The following is a 23,123-nucleotide window of genomic DNA, read 5'->3' on the forward strand; positions in this document are numbered from 1 at the left end:
AAGGCACCTGCAGCACCCAGACAGACAGTGCTTAGGAAAGCCTCGCTCACTGTAAGTGTTGAGCAGGAAAGTGTGACCCCCCCAAGTGGCTGGAAGCTGCTCAGAACTGCACATCAAAGCCAGAATAGGGCTGTAAAACTCATCTGTGCCCTGGAATTGCAGTGGGCCCCCGAGGAGGTCACCAGCACCTCCTGCAACGCTCCACCAGCTGGCTTGGTCAGTCTATTCTTTGCTCACTGCCTCCTCTCAGCCAAACCCAGGAAAGCTATAATTTAAGTCTTAGGAAAAAAAATTACCCAAAGCAACCCTGTCCTCCCACCTCCCCCATATATAATCTCTGAATACACACGCATCTTTCTAACAAAAATTATAGAGGAACTAAAATAAATATAATGTCAGCCTGTTCCTAAAAGACTGTCCTGCTTCCAAAAATAAGCATTGTGCAAACAAATCAACCTCTGCCTAGCAGGAGACAGACCAGACTGTGAAAATACAGCACAAATGGTTGCTCCAAGCCTGAGCACGTATGCTCAGCTCACACGTGGGCAGAACGGGGCACTCTTCTGACTGCAGGGGAAAAGAGCCCAGCACCCTGATGCCAGGGTGAGAGGTAGCAGACAGCCCGTGCTGCCCGGATAAGGTCCTAGTGCACAAAGCTGGATGGAGATGCCAGATGAGAAACTCAGCGGCCTTCTGCTTGTTCAGCCCTGCTGCTTCTTGCACCATCCCCAGTCTCATCTATTCCCAGATTTCCCTCACCAGCACTGCAGGCTCTCCACTTGCTGTTGCCCCAACCCACCCCAGCTCCCACCCACAGACAGCAGTGACACAGCTGTGCAGGAGCAGAGCCCACAGGACCTGAGCACCTGTCCCAGAGAAGCAACATCTGCCATGGAGCCCAAAAGACTATGGAGCAGCACAAGTTTTGGGGCTACAGGATCCGCCCTAACAACCTGTTTGGCCCTTGAGCTACTGTCACAGCATCCCCTGCATCTTTCCCTCCGCCGTGGTCAGCGCTTTTATTTTGCACTTCAGAGCATGGCCAAAACCCCCAACTGCTGCACAGCCTCCAAAAGCCCCGCTCTGCCCCAGACGCTGCGGCACCTCCTAAGTCCGGCAAAGGCTGCAGCAGAGCTGTTTTTCCTTTTAAGGGCTGAGCATTTGACAAGCAGTTTCAGAAAAATGTACTGGCACTTTGAATCCCCTCTCTCTCCATCCAAAATGTGCTGCATGGCTCCGTGGCTCCATCCAAGCCCCAGCTGCTGGAGGGGAGGCAGCCGTGGGGAGGCCGAGTGCTGGCTGGTGTCTGACGCAGGGCTGCAGGCACTGGGCCCTGTGCAGCCCGGTGATGTCCTCCTGCTGGCTGTGGGATGCACAGACCAAGCCCAGGACAAGTGGTCGAGTCAGGTCCAGGGGTGGCCTAGGAGCAGCATCAGCACTGCACTTCAGTAGTGACAGCATCATCAGACTCCATCACCCTCCCAAAGCAGAAGGGGCGATACTGCTGCCTCGTGCTTCTGTAGGTGACATGGAGCCAGGACAGACACCTGCTTCACCCCCCCCAGCAGGTCGTGCTGGCACTCCACCACACAGGATCTGCCTGAGGCAGGGCTCAAAGCACCCAGGAGCCGGCTGGGCTGGGCATCTCATCCTACAATTAGGGCTGGGCTCATGGAGGGGACCGACATGCAGCACAAGGCCAGGATGGAGCACAGACCTGCACAGGAGCTTTCTGCGCTTCCCACTGGGCTGCCGCTCCAGACCAGGCTCAGCTACTCGAAAGCTGAACATGATTTGTTTACTGAAGTACACCAGACCAAGGCAGGGCAATCTGGCATTTCCTGATCCCCACTGCATGCATGCAGACAGGGATGGGACACTGAGCTGCTGCTGCCGCCAGCAAATAGAAGCCGTGGAGGAGCAGCCAGTCCCAAATGCACGCCCTATGCTAGAGCCAGTAATGTCACCCGATATTCCTGCTATTTCAAGGACATGGCAGCACTCACCGCCCTCTCTGTCACTCCAGGAATGACTGACAAAGGTCTTGATTAATCTAGCTTGTTGTCCAGCTGCTTCAGGACTTGAAATTTACTCTTTACGGTCTCCTGTATCTCTGCTGCTGATTTCAGGACTCCCTCCCAGCCAGGGACCTACAGCTGCTGCCCCGGCCACAGGTGCAGGCAAAAGCAGCCAGGAAGGGGAGCATCCGTGGTGCAATTTTCCATATAGAAGAAGAAAACAAAAACAGCTTTTGTATCATCACCACTGAAAGGAACAGAGGGCAGACAGCAGCCATGGCCGAACCCCACCAGTCAAGTGCCAGCAGCTCGGCTGTGCCCAGCACAGAGATGCACATTTCCTACATGAAGGAATGCTGAATGGCACAGTGAGAACGCTGACAGGCAGGACGCCGTAGGTCAGCAGACTGGGGAGAATGGGGAGCAATAGAAAAAGAAACTCACAGAAGCAGAGCAGGGAAAGCTCTCAGCAGGTAACTCCAGACTCAGCAGGCGCCTGAACAGTGATGGGATGAAAAGGGCCTCTTGGGACATCTTCCTAAAATAATTCTGCCAGGCCATCGGACACCCAGCACAGCTCCAGCCCTGCTACAGAAGGTGCAGAGGCTGTAATTAGGGGTGGAGCACCTGCAGGCCGCCCTTACAGGGTGCCAGCTGTTTGTTGCACATAAACAGCCGGAGCGCAGATCCCACGGCTTTCAGGCAGCAGTGTGCAAAGCTACATATCTGCAGCAGCAACATTCCTAAATGCATGGCATTAGCAAAATAATGGCCCTCTGTCTCTCTTCATTTAAAGGGCTGCCAGTCATTTATTTGCTGAAACACAGAGCCCCTTGAAAACCCATGCAAAACACTGACGCCGATTGCAAGGGACCGGGTTATTTCTCAGCTGGCAGAGCCCATAAGACACTGGTGGCTAAAAGCACAAAACAAAGATAACAGTGTTTCATCGCCACTTTTGTAGGTCCTTTCATTCTTCCACAAATCTCCCCGGCTGCAGCTGTCCCTGCTGACTCCTTGAAAAAAGCTCAGCGGGAACAAATGGAGAAGAGCTCTTGAAAGCCTGGGCTGCCCTGGCTTGTTGAGTGTGACTCATGTTAACCACTGCAGTGCTGGGACCGCTGAGGAATTTGGCCATGAGTCAAAAGCAACAGGAAAGCCTGCAAACGAGCAGCTCTCCTCTGCTCCCATAGCTGCAATGAGGAAACATCCCTGCAGGACGCCATGCGGAGGAGCTGCTCCAGCGTCAGCATCGCTTTCCCTCGGCCAAGCACACTAATTTCCTCTGGCACGGGGAAAGAAGCGGTAAATAAATAGCCAAAGTCTCAGCCACAGAGTTCATAAACCCTTCATAAAACAATAAGCAAAAAACCTCTTTCCATGAGGACTTGATTTCGTTAGGCTTGTTTTGCCTGCAGAAAGCACTGTGTGTCCCATGCATCCGGCAGGATGGGGTGGAGATGGGGAGCACCTCCGAAAAGCTCACCTGCAGATGAGTGAGTTGGTGGCTGAGGAAAGAAAACCACAGCGTGCTTCATTTCTTTTCCATTGTTCTTAAATTTTGATGTAATAAACTACAAAACAAGAACAAAAAAAAAACCTTTCTCTGAAAGGAAAGGCATGTAGGATTACCGCCCTGACCTCCTTGCCTGATCACCTCCAAACGTCACGCTCCGGGCAGCTGTCACATCCCGTGAGCTGGGCACTACAGTGTCACCGAGCAGTGCCTATAGTAACACCTTCAAACAAACAAAAATGCTACTTATCTACAATGCTGGTGCTTTGTCACTAACAAGATCTGCCTTGATTTAAATGAGAAACAAAGACCCTGCAGCTCAGCCTTGCCCCAAAACACAGTCATAGCCTTTTAAAAAACAAACATCTGTGATCTCATGTGTCCGAACAAAGCGCGATGAGTGCTGGAGCTGCAAACCTATGTTTGCTCTCACCTCACTGCAGAAACAAAGGTGGGATTAATCTTCCTGAGCATCAGCAAGAAGCCAGAGCATCAGCCCAGGCTCATTCCCCATCCCCAAAGGCACATGGCTGCTCCTTGTGGTGCCCAGGCAAAACACCCAGGGGTGTGGGTCCACAGCTGCAGCCTGGAGCTGCCCAGATGGGGACCCAGCACCCTGCAGCTCCTCCAGCATCACTGCCTGCAGCTGTTCCTGCTGAGAAACTTAGGAAGCAGTGGGAGGAGGAAAGCAGTTACTTCCTTCACACACAACCGAATCATTTCTTGCATAGGACCAACATTTTGCATAGCAATATTCAGCCTTCTCCAGGCAGGCTGATAAAATGTAGATTCCATGCTTTCCCTGATACTAAGTACTTTTTTTTTCTTGGTTTCAATGGTCAATTCAATCAGATGCAATCGCTGGGTTCTTGGGGACAGCACTGTCCAAGGAAAGGTGGATGTCAAAAGCAGTAACCTCAGGAGATACAGGACTTGAGAGCTCCATAAAGTAGGGAAAACCAGAGAGCTGATATCATGTGCTCCTTTTTGCTCCCCAATTGGCCATGGAGGGGGCAGGGAGGCCTTCACAGCAGCAGCCACATTTCTGCTCTCTGTGGGTGAAAAGGAGACTGGGCCAGCAGAACAACCCACTCCTCTGGAGGGGTGAAAGTCACAGAATGGTTCAGGTTGGAAAAGACCTTAAAGCTGGGTGTGCAAGAGGGGGATCTAAAACTAAACCACTGTCAAGTGCAGTTAAACCACAACTTGGAAAACATGGCACAGTCTGTGTTTCTGAAATGGCTGGAGATTGGTGCAGACCCTGTGTGGAGCAGCACCCAGCCCTGACCCTATTCAGTCAGCCAGAGGTTCTCCCCTGGGCTGAGTCAGACTGAAATAAACACTTAAGCTTCTGTGCATAGCTGGGAGAGTAAACACAAGTCATCTGCTCGTCCGGGTTGAAGAAAAAGAAAAGAAAAAAAAATCAGACTGGGCTTTCTTATAAATAGCACAATAGGCTCAGCCCCGCTCTGCTCAGAGGTAACTGCAGAGCTGGCAGCACCAGACAGGATCTCCACAACAAAAAATAAGCAGGAAATCCCCAGTGTCACTTCTCCCCACAATTGATTTAGAATGACTTCTCTCTCGCGCCTGGTACATGAGGAAGAAGAAACTTCCTGGCGGCGAGGGGGGAAAACGCAGTTATTAATAGCATGGCAATGAGCAAGTATCAGAAGTTATGCTGCAGCCCTGCAAGATCTTGGCTGGATCTTGAAAATATCTGTTGCCATGGCAGTGACTGCTATACATGGTAACGGCGAACAGTGGTGTGAGAACAATTTACTTTTTGATTTGGTGCCCAAAACAAGTTCCCTTTGTTTTCTCTCACCAAACACCCAAGCATTTATTAGCTTGTGCTCAGTCCAAAACTGAGCTTTTCACTTTCAGCAGCGTTAAGGAAGGCAGCAAAAAAAGGGGCAAATTCTGCAAGCTGTCACGGGAGGCATCAAAGGCAGCAGTGCGTAGCCAGCCAGCAGACTGGGACAGAGCTGTGGACTTCCATCATCCTCCTTCATACCAGGTGCCCACCAAGGCAGCCCCCATCTGCCTTCAGCACACTGCATGGGACACAGATATTAAAAAAAAAGCAAAAAAGCACAGAGACCTCTCCCACTCCCCTCAGCCTGGAACGAGGGCTCTCCTGAGATGAGATACCCTGACACACACTTAACCTCCAACAGGACAGCAAAGTGCAGCTGTGTCATGACTTTTCCATTCTGCTCTCAGCTCTCCACAATGCCCAGTTTCCTTCCTCTACCAAACACTGAGCCGATGCTTTCACAGCACCCTCCATTACCCCAATCTTGTTTCTGAATGGCAGTAATCAGGCTTTCTTGCCTCTTTTGCTGAGAGCCCATCCCAGTGTGTGTGTCCCACAGCACTCTTCCGTCTCACCTCTCCCACCCCTTTTCTAGGTCATTCACAAGCACCCTGAGCAGCACAGATCCCGTCTGGGCTCCACCAGCAACTTCCCTCCATTGTCAAAGCTGTCAGCCTACTCCTAAGCTTTGTAACCTCTCCTTTAACTCGTTCCTCATCCAAGCATCCCATGATGGATGTTCCTTGGAGACCCTGTAGGCCGGATATGGCTGAAGCCCAAGGGAAGTCCCATTCGACCCTCCCATTGAAGCACCCCTGCTGCGTGCTCACGAAGGCCTTCCACGTGCTGATGAATTTGCAGGACTGGAATTTTGGCCTATGAAAGCCATGCTGACACACCATATCTATCTACATTCCTGCTTAATGTTGTTTCCTGAAACCATTCAAGAATTTAAGAAACACACTCTGAACTCCCAACTATCCTTCCATCCCACCCACAGCCAAGCTGGCAGGACAGCACACCATCTGGTCATACCCTCTTCACCTCCTTCCTCATCTCCCCTGAATCCACACTTGTATTATGGATACTAGAGGGTGCCAATCCCAGAAGAGTCTGCCAACTTCCCCCCCAGTGCCAAAGAATGACCATTAAGCCCTACCCTCTGCATCATGTGCTTTACCAAATCCTGGGACAATAATAGGAATTTTTCACTTAATTTCTTACAAGTCTTCAGTGGATATCAGTGTCAAAGGCTGTTTGAAAACTCAAATATATGAATTCTATGACATCTCTTCTCCACCAGATTCCCAAGCTCCAGCAGGTCCATGAGGAAGGGCTTGCCTTTACAGGAAAGCTGCTAACCTTTTCCAATAGGCTGCACTTGGCCATGCCTGCAGTAACTTTGTTCTTCAACACACACACTCACGCACTTGAGGTAAGACCCAGAGTTCTGCAGCCCTTCTGGCCCTCCCGCAGCCCTTCTCCAGCAGTGCAATGGGCAGACTCTGGGCACCTGGCACGCACCTTCCAGACCTCATTCTTTAAAAACCGCCATCCATTCTTCAGCATCAATTCCTACAATATTGAGGGCACTTAATGAACAGTATACCCACAAAAAAATATCCTAACAATTTCATATTTAAGATCCTACAGCACTCTTGAGTCAATGCTATGTGTTCCTTAGCTTCTTATCAGTTCTTCCGTTTGCTTTAAAGCCACTTCTATTGATATTCAACACAAGACATCTTCTCAGACAGCTCTTTTACAGAGGGCTTCTAATTTTTTGTGCTACAAAGCTCCTCCACAGGAGTCAAGATGGCCAAAAAGTGGTTTTGATTTTCTGTGATAGCTTTATCTTCTGTGTCTCCTACGCTCTCCTGCTGCGATGTCTCCGAAAGGTTTCTGATGCAACTGTACAAACATGAATCACTTTTATTCTTCAAAAGTCATATTTTGGCCCGCCTCATTTTATTTTTACATATAACATGATGCAATGTATACCTGTCCTTCATACAGAATCACAGAATGTCAGGAATTTGAAGTTTTATCATCTCGTATGAATATAGCATGCCCTTTTTGACCGACATCCTTTTCATTCCACCAGTCCTTTCCCCCTGCCAATTTCCTTTTCTTTCTTTCAATGGGGAAAAAAAAAAGTATTTGACCTTTTCTCACTGGAGGTATCCATTCCTCCTGAGCTGCCAATGCCATCCCCAAATAACTCTCATACCACCTCCACTCCTATCAGCTTCTCAGCAGCAGGACAGAGCCGTACAAGGCAGCCCAGCACCAGGGCTCTGACAAGGCTGCCACAGGAGGAAGCCCCATTTGGCAGACTCAGGGGTGGGTGCCAGTTCTGTGGCAGAGAGCAGGAGCAGGCAAGTCTCAATTTTATTAACGCTGCTCATCACATCCCTGGGCTGAGTTACACTGGCTGCTCCTGTACATGTATGTACCGATTTTCCAGAAGTAACTCCACATTCCCAGTTCCCAGAAGCCCAAAGTGAGACGTCTGCAGCCTCTGCCATGGACGCTGGGCCAGGAAGGACGGCACCATAGGCAACCCCAGCTTCAAGTGCCCCACACCATCAGCAGCCCCAGCCTGGAGCTCCTCCCGCGTCCTCAGCAAGCTGTGCACAGAGCAGTGCCGATGCCAGGCCCACGTGGCTCCTGCCGAGGTCCTGCAGGAGATGCGAGGCCGGCCGGGCTGCCAGCACACCGCAGAGCAGGCGCAGGCAGGGACAGCTTTGAATTTAAAAGTCACCAATCAATTTTTGCCTGAAGCAAAAAAGAAGATTCTCATCTCCCAGCTGCTCATTGCTTTTCTTCTGTCATCGTTCAGCAGGTGCAGACTTGAAAGAGATGGAGGCCGGTGCTCCTGCAGCTCCTGCTCGGCACAGAGCTGAAGACGGGCTGCCCACTGCACCCCAGTACCACAGCTGCACTTCCCTTCATCCTCCATCCCAGCTGCCCACAGAAGCCTTGCCTTCACCGAGAGCAGCCAGCACACATACCCCGGGCAGCACAAGGCCACCTGTGCTTGTGGAAGGGCCTCCCCCAGGGAAGGGACACCCTGTGCCTCGCAGCTTCGGCCTGTGGGCTCCAGGGCACAGAGCAGTGCCAGAATGGCAGTTTTGGGGAACTAATTAATTCACATCATCTCTATAACCCCACCAAATCCTCGCCAGGAGATGACAGAAAGTGCAGCTTCCAACCCAGGACCAGCTGGGAGCAGAGGGCAGGAAAGCAGCACTACAGCAGCCCTGTGAGAAAGCTAGCTGTGCTCTAAACAGCCCCGAACGTTCACCTTGAAGAAATGGCCATACTGCAAATAGCAGAGGTTCTAATTAATGTGTGCACCCTTTCAAGGGGTGGCTGGCATTTTGTGGCCTGGCCTCTGCTTCCAGCAGGCACCAAAGCAAGGAAGGACACAGTAGTGCAGTCGATGGCACCAGCTGTGGGGAAATTCTATTTCAGCATCCCGAGTACAAGATACACACAGTGCCCCATTTGGGAGCACCTCCTGAAACTGCGCTCTTCCTCTGAGTGCCTCCAGTGCAGGAGGAAACCCAGAACCCCAGCACACAGCCCAGAGCTCCCAAGCCTAGCAGGAACAAGCGCTTCTGTCACCCACTCCTACATTTTGTGTTCAACACCAAGCTATTACACCAAAGCTGTAATGGCAGTCACCCAGCTCTCAGCCCTTTTAGACTGAGATCTTCACCTTATGTTTTGGAGAAAGACAAAGCTTCCCTCTACCCCTCAGCAAGCTCATCCTGCACCAACAACACATGGTTACTGAGAAACTGCTGCCATTGCAAGTGCATACAAACAGCTCACACAGCTGAGCAGAAGCTTTTCCCTATCCAAAGGGAGACAAAAGTGATTTCATCCCTCCAAAACCAAATAAAGTACAAGCACACAGGCACAGTGGAGGGAGCAGGCACAGGCAGCACCAGCAGACATTGCATTGCATGCCAAGTAGCCACTCAGGGAAGGTCCAGGCAGGAGATGCGGAAGCCAGAGAGACTCAAGTGACATCTCCTATTCAGCACTCCTCCAGCCCTGCTCACTTCAGCAACAAGAGCCACTCCAAGGAGACCCAGCAAAGCAGCTTTGCCCCCAAGCTGTACTCTTCCAGTGGAGTTTGGGCATTTGAGGGCCAAGTCTCCTCTGTGGCACAAGGTTGTACAGAGGGGCCACAGGAGATGATCATGACTTGGCACTTTCAGAGAAAAGCTCCCAGCTCAGGCTTTAACAGCAACTTTAATCCCACCCCCCTCGGCTGCTCCCCCACGCTCCTTCCACACCATGCATTCCCAGCACCATAAGGAAACCAGTGCTCCCCAAACTGTGCACCGAACTCATGTAGTTTACGAATGAAATAAGCAGCTGGTTTTCCCTTGCTTTTGTGAGCCATCCCTTCTCTTTGGAGAAGGCTTCAGTCTCCAAAACCTCAAACTGGGTATAAGACCTCATTTTAATTTACAGCTCTAGCAGATTCAGCAGAGCTGACAGGACACCAGGCATGTCCTCAGCAGCTTCTAAACTCACAGTACAGAAAGGAGCACAATGCTGGCTTTCCATCCTCATTTTCAGTGATTTTAAAACCAATTTTGTGAAAATTACAGTACCTTTATTCCAGTACCAAGAGCTTGCAAGCTGAAATCATAACCCTCTGCTATTAGCACTCTTCACAGATGAAATCCAACGGGGGGGGCAGCAGAGCACCAACCCAGACACAAAGCTGCAGCCCCAACACCACATCCTTCACATCCCTTCTCCATATCACAACCCAGTCAGTCACACAATAACAAGACAACCCATTGCATTAGGACAGTTCAAATCACTAAGAGAATATGCCACCGTATCCGATGTACCAGCATCTGTCCTCAGGCAGGCAATAAGCACTTCTCGTGCCAGACACGCACCCAGCAAACTCAGACTCGCTCCAGGCTGAGCACCCTCACATCCCTTTCTTCACTTGCTGTTGATTCATCACCAAGAATTCATAAAACACTCAGAGTCGCTCTGCTCACCATAGCTTAGAGCAATGGAAGCCCTAATAAAAAAATTAAAATACATAATAACAAAAAAAATAGAGCCCAAACCTAACCACTATAGCTAGGGAACAAAGTTAGGTGGTGTGCCTGATGCACAGCCGGATATTGGCAGTTATCAAAGGACGACCAAAGAACTACAACATCTATGAAGAGGAAGCAGGCATACCAGGATAGTACTAAAGAAAGTGTTTACAGTTTTACGACAAGCTAAGCACATTGAAACTGAAAGCTGAAAGCTGAGCCACTGTTTAAACACACTTTAAGGGAGCCTGAATAGCAGCAGTCAGGCATCCAGCAGGACTCAGCCATGCTTCCTTCCTGGCTGGAACCAGCAAGGTACCTGTTACCTCCCACACCACCCCAAATGCAAACCAGGGGAACAGTGCTGTGCAAGCAGGTTAAGAGGGGAAGTAACAGGCACCAGAACAGCCGGTCGCAACCAGCAAACCTGGGCCAGGAGCAGTTGGCTGGAGCAGCCCCAAAAGCTGTTGTCAACAGCCTGTGAGGAGATAACACCATGCAGCACTGCTTCAACCCCAGGGTCTGTGCTTATTACTTCACCATCGAGTTTCCAATGATAACTCCTTTTTTGGCTTCACTTTGTTACTGAAAGAATTTCATGACAACCTATCCTTCTTTTAAAGCAAGTCCTGGCCGCTGCTACACATGAGAAGTTGTGTGCAATGCCTTGCAACGTCTGCAGTCAAACACAGCAGCACGGCTGAACCTCACCTGGTTGAAGATTTGTTGAGCACGTTCCCAATTCAGACAGCATCGGGTTTCTCTTAGTATCACAAGTGACAGAGACATTAGAAAAAAAAACAAAAAAAACACAGACCTACAGAATGAAAAAGTTATTCTTGCTTTATCCCTGATACAGAGCAGCTGGCCCTCTGAGAAGACACAAAACCCCACTACACTGCATCTTTTCTGCTCCTCTCATGGGTTTCCAGCCAGAAAGCAGCAACCTTGTTTGCCCAGGTAGGAAGCAGCCCCATCTGCCAAAGCAAAGCGCCTTATGGCAGCATCCCACATCTGCCAAGTTACACACAAACGAGCCCAGGGCAGGTTTGTTTGTTCTTAGTAGATCATAAACCCTGCAGCTAAGAAAAAGGCCAGTTTAGAGAGGCCCAACAGCACCCAGCTCCAAGCTGGAACAGCACATGTGGGAGCAGGGTGTTTGCTGTCATCCTCAACTCGTCTCACATCAGAGACTTTCCATCTAGGAAGGCAAAGTACAGCAAGAGCTCAGCTCATGGATCCTCTATGGAGGATCAGCCTTCTATTTGCCTCCAGTGACTGACAAAGATGTTGATAAACCTCTGTTTTAGAAGTTTTGTGATCTGGATCTTTAGCATCCCCATTAAAAGCTTTGCAAACCTCTCTGGGTTATCACACAGCCGAAACAATGCCAGCTGACAACGTGCAGAGAACACAACCTAGGACAGTACCTGGGATACGTCTGTTAACCCCTACACCACAATCTGCTGGTCAGTATTCAAATGGAAATATAAAACAGTGCTATTCCTTACAGTAGTAACCTCAAGCACTTGGGACAGTAATTAGGATGAGAGAATATATCCCAAATAATCATAACTTTTAGATTTTCCCACGAGGGAAAGACTGACTGCAGGAAAAACATCAAGCACAAAAAAATTTCTCTTGACTAGAGTATCCAGTTCCAGATGTGTGAGCCAGATGGACCCCACGTCTGCTGCCTCAGTTGGTTTTTGGAGAAGGAGGGAAAGCATTAATGCTTTAAGAAGTTGCACAAAGCAGAAAACTACTCTTCCCCATGAAAGGTGTGAAAAATAAATCAGAGCACTTACTTCAGCAGACACTCACGACTGAGCTCTGAAGAGGTACAATAAGCTGCTTGATCATTACAGCCACTTTTCCCACAAGTGAACTGCCTCTCTGCTTACCTGGACAGAGAGGAATTAACATCAAATATGTAAATTACAACAGTAGAGCTTGGAAACCCTCTAGGAATCCAGCTAAAACCAGATCTCAATGTCTGCTCTGGAATTTATTTTTATTACAAACAAGAGGTGCTTCACTAACTACTCAAATCCGCCTGGAGGGCTTTTTAAAGGAGACATGTCACAACAAGTCACAAATTATTGTACTCTATCTGAAAAGGACTGTTTGAGCCTAAATAGAATGCTTCAAAATCTGACATATTTACTTGATGAAAGCTTTCTAGCATCTCCTAATTGCATCACCCACTGAGGAAGCCACTTGGGTAGTACAACAGGAATGGAAGTGCTGGGAAAGGAGACCACAGAGAAGGAGGAAATGCTGCTTCTTTCCTTTGAACTTCTGATTAGTTACCATCAGAAGAGTCTGGTGTGTCTGAAGGTGTTTCTCAAAGACCAGGCTTTATCTGCATAGGCACACACCAAAGCGACAGATCCACCCTCAGGGCCAGCAGCAGGGCCTGCTGAGAGCAGCCGGGACAAGACCTCGTTCTGCACAGCCTGCACTCCTTCCACCCCCCTGCCCACCAGGGAGAAAGCACCCTCCTGCTTCCACCTACAGCCAGTCGGTCTCTGTCCTAAACCATCACATCTCGAGTAAATCACACTGGCACTCTCACTAACGGCTCCAGCAGTACATCCATGGGCAGGGGTCAGCCTGCTGATAACCTCCGAACTGCACTCATCTCTGAGAAAGCAGGGACCTTACTAACCTGGCTCACTTAACGCAGGGACCAGAGCGCTCAGCCAGGAATAGGCTCACCCAGCAGGCGAGCGTGGGATAAGCTGCTGGGAGCAGAAGCTTCTCCTGCGGTCACGGTTCACTACAGAGAAGACATTTATTTATTCAGGGTCTTACGTAAGACAGCTAAGATGAGCATGAAGCAGAACAGGGCTCCAGAGCCCGTCAGTGGATGTGCGCGGGGACCCGGGCTGCACACCAGCAGGAGGTTCAGCTGCTCTGTCAAAACCAGAAGAGCCCTCGACCGCAAAGCCGCAAGTGAGCGCTGCCTCAGGAGCCAGCCCACAGTGCTGGGGAGGCTGCTGGGCTGCGGGCGCTTTCACTCACTGCTAAATTAAAGCTGCTGGGAAAACAACACCAAAAAGGAAAAAAAACAACCCCACGCAAGCTAGTCTAGTTCTGGTATTTGAAAGCATATTAAACCCTGAATTAATTAGCTCCAACAAACTCATTACTCAGGATACTGAGATTTAACAGCAAAATTAAGAGCGTTACTTTCAATATCACTGTAATCAGAACGTGAAGTGCAGGAATCCTTTTTATTTGGCATTAATCAGATTAAAAGAACAGCAGACCTGCAGTTCCCCACCAAACAAGTGCCCTCGGTGGCACCTGAGGCAATCCTTCTCCCCACCCAGCAGGGCTCACAGCCCAGCACTCTGCACCATCTCCTCGTGTGCTTCCTGGGGCTCCTTGGTTCCAACAGCCAAAACCACACTGAGCAATGCCAGCGCTGAGCTGAACAGCCTGCTTCTCAGGGGTAAAATGGCAACCAAACCACAGGCTTACGCATTTACCTATCAAGAAATACGTACATGACTCATCTTTTCACAACTTCAAAGGAACTATTTGTGAATATTCATTAAGCCATACTGCTGGGGGAAAAGGAGGGGAAAAAAAGACAAGGAAAACCTCATGGGTCAAAAAAAGCCAGAATCCTACAGCAGCTGATGCTTCCTTATCTTTCATTACAGAAGCAAATCCCTCAGAGTCGATTTGGATCTTACAGTCCTACTCTCAAGTCTCCCAGTGGTGCTGCTGAATGCCTTCCCTGGAGCTTTATTGGGGAAAAAAGCAGCCATTTCTGGTACACAAGCCTTCACCTGTTTACCACAGCAGGCAGCTGCCCGATCCTATAAAGATGGCCCCGAGGAATGCCTTGAAGCTCAAATACAAATACACAGAAACTTGCAAGGTTTCCTTACCTATTGAGTGGGTTGCTCAGCACAGCAGCCTCAGTCTCTCCTTCCTCCACCCTCACAGCAGGGCACACATTTTTGAGATCAGGTAATAAGCTGAATGGGACACATCTGCCCCTAAAGTAGGGCAGCATCAAGTGAACCAGATTCTGCACTCTGGTTGGCACACCAGATGCGCAAGTCTTATGCAAGGTTTTCAGCTGCAGATCCAGTAACAGTCAGGCTGAAAGCAGCCTTTGCATCACAAGGAGGGCCATAAAATTCTCCTGGTTACAAAATGCACCAGGCCAGCACACATGGATTTCCCTCCAGTTCATGTGCTTCCAGCTAAGGCCAAGACATCTGTTTCGGCTAAGCAAACCTGTTGTGAATACCAAAGGCATGTGAACTATCCCACCAAAAACCTGGCTGCAAAATCCGCATTCCTGCAATCCGCCCCGACCGCAGCATCGCTCCAAAGAGCCTCGATCGAACAGGAAAGAGCGCATCGACCCGGCAAACAACGCACCGGGGAGCACCCGAAAGGCAGCGGGGACGGGACGGGAGCAGCGGCACGAGGAGCAGAGCTGGGCCGGCCCAGAGCTCTGCGGCTCTACGGGGTCCGCGCCCCAAAAGGAGCACCCTGCATCCCCGAGCCCCAGCGCTGCCAGCAGCGCAGGCAGAAGCAGTGGCGATGACGGCTGCGGGCAGACGCGGGGCTCACCCCGTGCTACCGGCCGGCTCCGGGTGAACGCCGGTGTGCCGCAGCCCCTCTCGGGGATGCGCGATGCCTTCAGGACACCTCCCTGCTATCCAACCGGAACCGCGTGCTGCGGGAACAGACGCGAAAGAGGCAGAAAAACTTCACGCTCCGGAGGAATACGGATAGTTCCCAGCCTCGCACCGAGCCGCCGGGCAGCGCGCCAGCACGGCTCTCCCTTCTCTCCCCCAGACAAAGAGGAGCGAGCAGCCAGCCGAGAGCTGCTGCCCTGGGGAGCGCGGAGCTCGCGGGAACGTCCCATCGCCCCGAGCCCTTCGCGTCGGAAGGCAGCAACAGCGGCGGCATCAGCACGGCTCGCGGAACCCGACTCAGGCCGACCCTCGGGGCCGCGGGACTCCTCCGGGACGGGGCGACTCGGGACAGCCACGGAACCACCGGGGGATGGGGGAGGAGGGCGGCCCGGAGCGGGCCCAGGTGAACCTCCGGGAGCCCGGCTGCGCCTCTCCGGCAAGAAGCGCAACAGCCGCTCCCTCGTCGGGGCAGGAAACCCGCCCGGAGCCGCGCCTGGTCCCGCGGAGCCCCGCACGGCGCTGCCGCTCGCACCCGCAGCCGCAGCCGCAGCCCGCTCCCACCGCGGGGCCGAGCGCGGCCGCGGCCCGCGACCGCCCGTTCACAAGCCGCGAAGCGGACGAGGAGCGCGGCCGGAGCAGGACGGGGCGACGGGGCTGCGGGGCTGCCGAGCCCCACCCGCGGCTCGGGTCGGCTCTGCCCCGCCGAGCTCTGCCCACGGCCCGGTCCCTCAACAGGTGGAGCCGCCGCACTCACCTCTCCGCCATGGCCCGCGCCGCCGCCCGGCTCTGCCCGCAATGGGCAGGATGTGTAACCCGACCCGCCGCCCGCCCCGCCCCGCCCCGCCCCGCCCCGCCCCGCCGCTCGGCACGGCCGCCGGGACCCCCCGGCCGCTCCCCGGGTCCCTCTGCCGGGGGCCGCCGCGCCGCGCTGGGCCGGGCCGAGGGCGGGGCGGGGCGGGGCGGGGCGGGGCGGGCGGCGGTGCCCGGCGCAGCTCGGGACCCGAGCGGCCGTGGGGCCCGCGGGCCGAGGGCAGCCCCTGGCGGCGGCGAAGGGCGCTTCGGGAGCGGAGCTGCCGCTGCCCGCGCGTCCGCCTCGGACGGTCGGTCCGGGTGGGGTGCGGGGTGCCCGGTGACTTGGAGCAGGGAGAGAAGGGCCTGCTGAGGGACAACGGGGGCCCAGCGGGAGCCGGGGGGCTCTGGCGGCAGCACGGGGCGAGGGGGAAGCCGAGGGGTGCGGTGTCTCCCGAAATCAGCCGTGGGACCCCGTTCTGTTCTGCTGTGAAATGAAGCTTCACCGTGAGCGACGGTGCCTTTTCCACGAGGAAACGAAAATCCCCTCTGGGAAATGGCGAAGCCTTGTGGGCTGAGAGGTGCGGTGCCACGGAGCGCTGCTCCCTGCAGGGCTGCCAGACGCGGGCACTGTGGGGCATCTGTACAGCAGAACTGTGCCATGTGTGCCCTGCGGCCTGTGCCACATCACGTCTGTCCGGATGAGGATTTCTGTATCTATCAGCACCGGCAGCCCGGCCAAGGCTGTGCAGGAACATCCGGCACGGCCCCACGCTGCGCAGGTCAGCCATCGGCATGCTGACAACAGCAACTCGGAGACCTCGAGACAAGGCAGAGCTCTGACATCCTGCGAGTAGGAGCGCTGCAAAGAGCGGAGCCCTGCTTGGCCAGCACAGCCTCGGCAGCACCACTTGGAGAGCATCGCCCAGTGGCACAGCAGAGCCGGCAAGGCCCTGACCCCCAGGGAGGAACAACGCTGTGTGGAGGCAAAGCCTCGGGGTGCCTGAGCTCCGCAGGCTCTGCCCGTGGCAGTGTGAGAGGGCAGATGCCAGGTGGGCTTTGCCTTTAGCAGAGGAGTCTGTGGGCTCCCGCACGGCCAGACGTGACCCCTCTCAGCCCATCAGTGCACAGCAGACACAGCCCTTACCGTGCTGCCTCCCTGATGCTGTTTTGGCACTGCTGAATAACTTTGGAGTAACTTAATCTGAAGACATTTGAGCAAGGTCCCCCTGCACTTGTAAATAACAAATACAGAGACAGTGAGATCATGGCCGCCTGCTTGCAGGCTGGATTCAGCGCAGATGGAGAGCGGGGCCCTGCAGCAGCTCTGGGGACATCCCTGGTGGCACCACGGGGCAGGCGGGACGGGATCAGCGCTGCAGGCAGCAAAACTCAGGGCTGGGGCGTGGAGCAGCAGAGGGGAAAAGCAGGAGTTAACACTCAAAATGAAAGTTTCTGGTGTAGCTCTAAAATGTGGTTAACCTGGCAGCTTTCGTTGCAGAGTTGCAGATGCTGTCTGCCTTTGCCAATAAAGGCTATACCTGTCCTCTGAGGGACACAGCAAATCTGGGAAAATGCTTACAGCAGCCTGACAGCCTCTGTTCGAGGGCTCATGTTGAGGTAGACTCAGCGTGTAAAAATGTTAGCAGTCTGGTGGACACTGCAGCACTGGCAGGAGCCTCACAAAGACTGAAAATAGCAGCTGGGGGTTGGGAGGTCACTGGAGCCCCTGCTGTACGGACACCAGGAGGAGTGACACAGCGAGGCAGGGACTTGCACAGGGGCACCGAGCTGCCAGGGCAGGGTGTGACTTCTGGGAGAGCCACAGAGTGCTGGTGGGTGTGAGCTGCGTGTGCTGCTCAGGGAGGAAGAGGCAGATCCTGGAGGGGAAAGATCAAGCAGCTGAGGGAAAATGCCTCTTCTGTAGGGCCTCTGCAGTGGCTCTCCCTGAGGCTTGCATAGCTCAGGCTTCAAGGGCTGTGGAAAACTTCTGCCTGGTGCAAAAACATAAGGAGGTCCTCCCTGGTGGTGAGGGCAGGTCGCACGGAGGCAGGGGATCAGGCCGGCTGGATGCAATGCTGGCCATCAGCACAACTCGTGTCAGCAGCAGGAGGCAGACATGAAATGTCTGTAATGGTCTTTGAAAGCGTGGCAAAGACATCACAGCGTCTTTGAGAGCAGACAGTTATGAACTCCTGGCTCTTTTGCTAGTAATGAAACCACATTTCCCACCAGGCACTGGAAGAAACAGCCTTTGTGAATTGTGAGGCTGTGAACACTGGGTCACTGCAAGATGAATTAAGAGATGTACGACCAATGGTTCCAGGCCAAGGTATCCCCTTGCTGTCCATTCTTGGCTGAAGGACGCTTCCCACAGCTATCGCTGAACAACTGCAGCAGGAGCCAGGTGCCTGAGATCATGCTCAAACGTTCCTTCAGCTGCTGCTCCTGGGTGGAAGAAGCAGTGCCTGGAGTCGTACACCCACTCCTCTTTTCACGAAGCTGCTCTGCTGACAGGCCTGTGCAAACACTGCACATCAGGAAATTGTCAGGACCTTGCACAAAGGCCTTCCTTGCTGCCCCGACCACCGGCAGGCTGTACCCAGGGCCTGCCTCAGCCACTGGTGTGGCTGGTTACCATTGTAGGACCTGCTCTGCTTCTCTGGCATGGTGGGACTGCACCTTCAGCTACAACACTGACTTGCTTTCACCTCTCCTGCCTCCTCCTAATGCTCTCCAGCACTGTGAGCCCCCAGGGCTGGGATGGGGAGCGGGAGCAGGACCAGGAGCAGCCTGCTCTGCTGCAGCCCCCACACAGGCTCCAGGAAGAAGTAATGCCTTGGATGCTGAAGTGCCTAACCCAGGGAGCAGGGCCCACATGTAGCCAGAGGAGCACACCGCCTTTGTATGGTCCCATCTCAGCAGTGGCAGCTCTACCTCTCATCCCTTTCACTCCCCTTCTGTCTCTTGGTGGCTGTGGCAAGTCCCAACGCAAAGCAGTTTTAAAATGAAAGACCCAGTAGTACTCCACAATGTTCCAAGTACAACCAAACCACCTCTTCAGTGCCTGCACCTGGTGAGGTCTGTAGCTGTGGCACAGACAGACGTGGTCAGTGGGCATGGTGGGGTTGGGTTGGGGTTGGACTAGAAGATCCTAAAGGTCTTTTCCAACCTTAATGATTCTATGATTCTAAGATTTCTCACTATGGGCAGCTCTCTGTTGTACCAGTAATCAAGACAAAGTGTTTGGCTCACCAGGGGTACAGCTTACCCTCCTCGGAGTTTTCAGGGCTTGGCTACACAAAGCCACAGCTGACCAGATCTACCATCAGTGATGGTTTCCCTTAAGCGAGGCTTTGGGTTAGTGCCCTCCAAAGGTGCCTTCTGACCAACTTGCTTCTTATTCCATGTGAGGAGGCTTGAGGCTCAAACTGAACAAAGCAGATGTGAATTCTCCATTATTTTGGAGGACAGATGTCTTCTATAAAATGTCTCAGATCCTTTATTGAATGGGACCAGGCTGACCTGGATGCGTGAGTTGCTGGCTGAGGTTCTCTGGATTGTGCACTCTGAGAGTCCTCTTCCAACAAATGGCCTTAGCATGTACGAAGCAAATAAAAAACATCCCTGTTCTTAATTAACCCTGTCTGTGTTTTAAAGCTGACTGAAGATATCAAATAGCCCAGGACTGTCACTTGGAAAGAGCTAGTTGGAAAATTTGGCCATTTGTAAAAATACATGGTTTCAAGCAGCAATCAGCAGCTTGGTTTTTTTTTTTTTTTTTTTTTTTTTTTAATCATGGGCATGATGTAAATGTATATAACAAGCCAGATGTTCTGCAATGGGGCTTTTTAAAAATCATCCTGTCCCAATTTTTCCATCTTACCATCTTTTGCTCCCTTTCAAAGTAAGCAGTCACACTATCACATTACCGATTGGCAAAAGCAGCAGCTGGCTGCAACCCAACCTTAGCAGCATGGGACCAGGAAACAGATGGAACAGCAAATGCTCTTTGTTTCCTCTCTTGCTTTCTAAAACAGATTGTGACTGAAAACACCGAGCAGAGGTTTCTGCCATCTTTCCTGCTTCTGCGGCTCCCTGGCTGCCTGCAAAGCTGCAGAGGGGGCTCTGGCAGGGGTAAGTGCTCCCCACAGTATGGGAGAGCTCTGCCTTTTTAGAGGGGACTGGGAAGAGGGGAAGAACATCAGAGACCGTGATAACAGGCCCTTACAGGGGACACAAGGCTGCAGCTGGGTGAGATAACTGAGCTGAGAACTCCCCATGCTTTGAGTCCTGCTCCTCCTGCTGCTCTTCATTCCTGTGTCCAGATGAGTGACCCACATCAGCTCGTTGAACAGGAAAGGTGTTCTGCCAGGCTGGATGATAAGGCCACTACTGGGCAAGGGGTGAGGAGTAGAGCCAGAAACCAGAACTGCACATGAAGGGAGAGAAGTGGGGAGGAAGGTGGAGGTGGGAATGTCCCCCCAAAGCTGTTGTCCCTGGTAGTTCTTGCCCCAAAGCTAGACAGAATTGGGTGGGAAACCATGCTCTCAAGTCACTTTCTATGTACTAAATCCTCAAGTTTCTGGTAATGATGGTTGGGAAGAAGTCTCCAGCAGAGCTGCCCTGCCTTGCTTCAGGACTCCCAGGGTCTCCTGCAAGGCTGGAGCACAGAGAGAACAGAGCAGATAAATTTCTGAAATGAGATGCACCACTTTACCACCAGATCAGTTAGAGCTTCTAAGGGACTTCTACTCCATAACTGACATCTCCTTGTACCCAGTGAGAGCTCTGCTGCTTTCAGTCTGCCCCCTAAGGGCTGATCCATCAGCCAGAGCACATGAGCCAGCCAGTGGTTCTCTCTCCCACACAGGGGATGTTATGCACTGTGCATCGGTTGGCTGCACGAGTCCCACCACCAGCTGCAGGACAGTGCCCGGGGCAGGGGATGCTTGCCAGAGGTGGGTGGCCAAGGCTAGCAGTGGGAACAGCAATGTTGTGCTCGAGCAGCAACGTGAGTGGTGACATTGGTGTCCCATCACACTTCAGCTCACTGTTCCCTCTCCTGCCAGGCTACACAAGCTGTCGGAGCCATCTATGTTTGCTGTGGCTGATGGCCATGCCAGGCAATGTAATACTGTGGCAGGCACTTGCCAAGAACGGAGCAGAAAGAACCTGCATATGCTAAAGCTAATCCTACAGCCTTGGTTTTTGTTTGCTTGTTTTGTTTTCTTACAAGCCTTGACAAATTAATTGGGCTACCATTTCTGTGAGAAACCTGGACAGAAAGTCCCACCATCAGAACTCTGGAGATAAAGGAAGAAGGGGATTTATAGGGTCTCCTGCAACATGCCCACGAGTGCAGAGGCTCTTGCTGGCCCTGTTGTCTCCTAAGCCATCATCCAGAATTTCCCTTAATGCTAAGGGGAGAGCATTACACATTCTCAGTTTTATTCCATTATTCCTGTTATTCTTCACCATCACAAACAGATTTGCTGCGTTTTGTTGTTTACAGATGTCTCCAACTGAAGTACGTGTAGGTTGCTTTTCTTACCATATTCCTTTGTTGAAATAATGACGACTTTTTTTTTTTAATTGAGATTAATCCCTTTCACTCAAGATAATGTCTTGAGTCCTGCCTGCACGCTGCCTGTTTACTAATACTCACTGATAATATTTCTAAACTGAGTATGAGAAGTGGTTTATTGCTCTATATCCTTCATCCTTCCTCATGTACTTAATGCTTTGAGGACCAGCCATGGTCCTGCAGAAGCCATTGGGAATGGCAGCAAACTCTCTGCTCTACTTTGTAACCACAGGGAGAAGTTATGTTTCTCAACTAGAGATTGCCAGCGCTGCAGTGCCAACCTTTCCTTTTTGCATTTGTTGCACTGACCTACAGAGATCTTCATGAGCAGGGCAGTCACGGATGGATGTAAATAGTGGTACTGAAAGAGCCTGCATGGTTACAGGCCCTGTAGCAGCTGCAAACCAACCCTGATGCATGCCCAAGCCCAGCGTGACCTCCTGGAGCTACACAAGGATGGGGACAGGTGCCTTTCCAGTTCAGGCAGTGCTGCAACAGTAAGGCCACCCTCATCATCTAACCTGACTGGTGACACAGCAGCACTGAAGTCCTTTCTGGCAAGGGGATATGTCTGACTCCAGGACTGGGGATGTATGGTGCTGGCACAGCAGACACACGGCCTGGCACCAGACGTAGTGTGAGCTGTTGTCACCTCCCAGGCAGTTTGTACTGTATTCTGTGCTGCACTGGATCTGGCTGGATGGAGTTAACTCTCTTTTACCAGCCCATATCACACTGTGTTTGGGATCTGTAATAAAAGCAGTGTTGATAACACCGTGGTGGATTAGCTGTTGCTGAGCAGAGTCTACACAGTGTGAAGGCCATTTCTTTTTCCACATGAGTGAGCTGGATACCAATACACATTGCCTTCCCCAGCTTTCAGGATCTGCATTTACTGGGGATCTCTGTGTGGCCAGTGCAAGCAGTTGCTCCTGCACGCTGTTCTTCAGCAGTGATACAGGGATGACAGCAAAATCAGCTTTTTGACAGATTTCCTCCAGATGGTCAGCTCAGCCCAAAGAGTGCTGCCAGCTCTGCAGAGACTCCAGTGGAAGCAGCTCCCAGAAGCTTGTTGGAGAAGAGCTGTTGCCCCCACAACGCTGCTGGACAGGAATTCATAGAACCCCAGCACTGCTGGGATGGGAAACCCCCCAGTCCCACCCATTCTGTGTGCTGGCAGCCCCCCAGCTCAGCCTGCCCAGCACCCAGCCATGGCCTTGGACACCTGCAGGGATGGGGCTCTGCCCAGCAGGACAGTTTGAGATGCTGAGATGCAGGTGGTAGTGACACTGCCTGCAGATTCTGAACACAGCTACTTTATGGGACCATGCAAACGAGGCCAGTTCCCAAAGCACCCACAGTGCAATGGGACTGTGATGGACATGGATTTCAAAGTTAGGGAACAAGAAAGGTTAGAAGATTTGCATTTGAGTTCTCAACCTGTCCAAGTTTCTCTACCTGTCCTATGATAGCAGTAAAAAAATGACAACTTAGTTCTTTAAGTTTATTGATGGTGGCAAAATCTCCTATTCTCTACAGTCATCTCACATTCCTGATGAGCTGGGCAGCATCACCAACTCTCAGCAGACACATCTCAGCCCAGCCCTGGCCCCTCCTCAAGGCCTGGCCTTCCATGGTTG

General features: G+C 52.2%; 1 protein-coding gene across 3 annotated transcripts in view; it reads right to left on the reverse strand.

Moving 5' to 3' along the window:
• The window catches only part of LOC116236834 (rho GTPase-activating protein 39-like), a 42,340-nt gene extending 26,411 nt beyond the window's left edge, over window positions 1–15,929 (reverse strand). The window contains exon 1 of one of the 3 annotated variants that reach the window (XM_031605651.2): window positions 15,862–15,929. In XM_031605651.2, the coding sequence (XP_031461511.2) occupies window positions 15,862–15,872 (11 nt within the window). In that variant the 5' untranslated portion in view covers window positions 15,873–15,929. Of the gene's footprint in view, window positions 1–2,462; window positions 4,350–14,342; window positions 15,269–15,861 lie in introns of those variants that run through there. The other 2 variants (XM_090151908.1, XM_090151909.1) reach the window with 2 other exon arrangements.
• Window positions 15,930–23,123: the final 7,194 nt, after the last annotated feature.

This window comes from Phasianus colchicus, chromosome 17 (assembly GCF_987193195.1).
Source record: "Phasianus colchicus chromosome 17, bPhaCol1.hap1.1, whole genome shotgun sequence".
NCBI classification, from domain to species: domain Eukaryota; kingdom Metazoa; phylum Chordata; class Aves; order Galliformes; family Phasianidae; genus Phasianus; species Phasianus colchicus.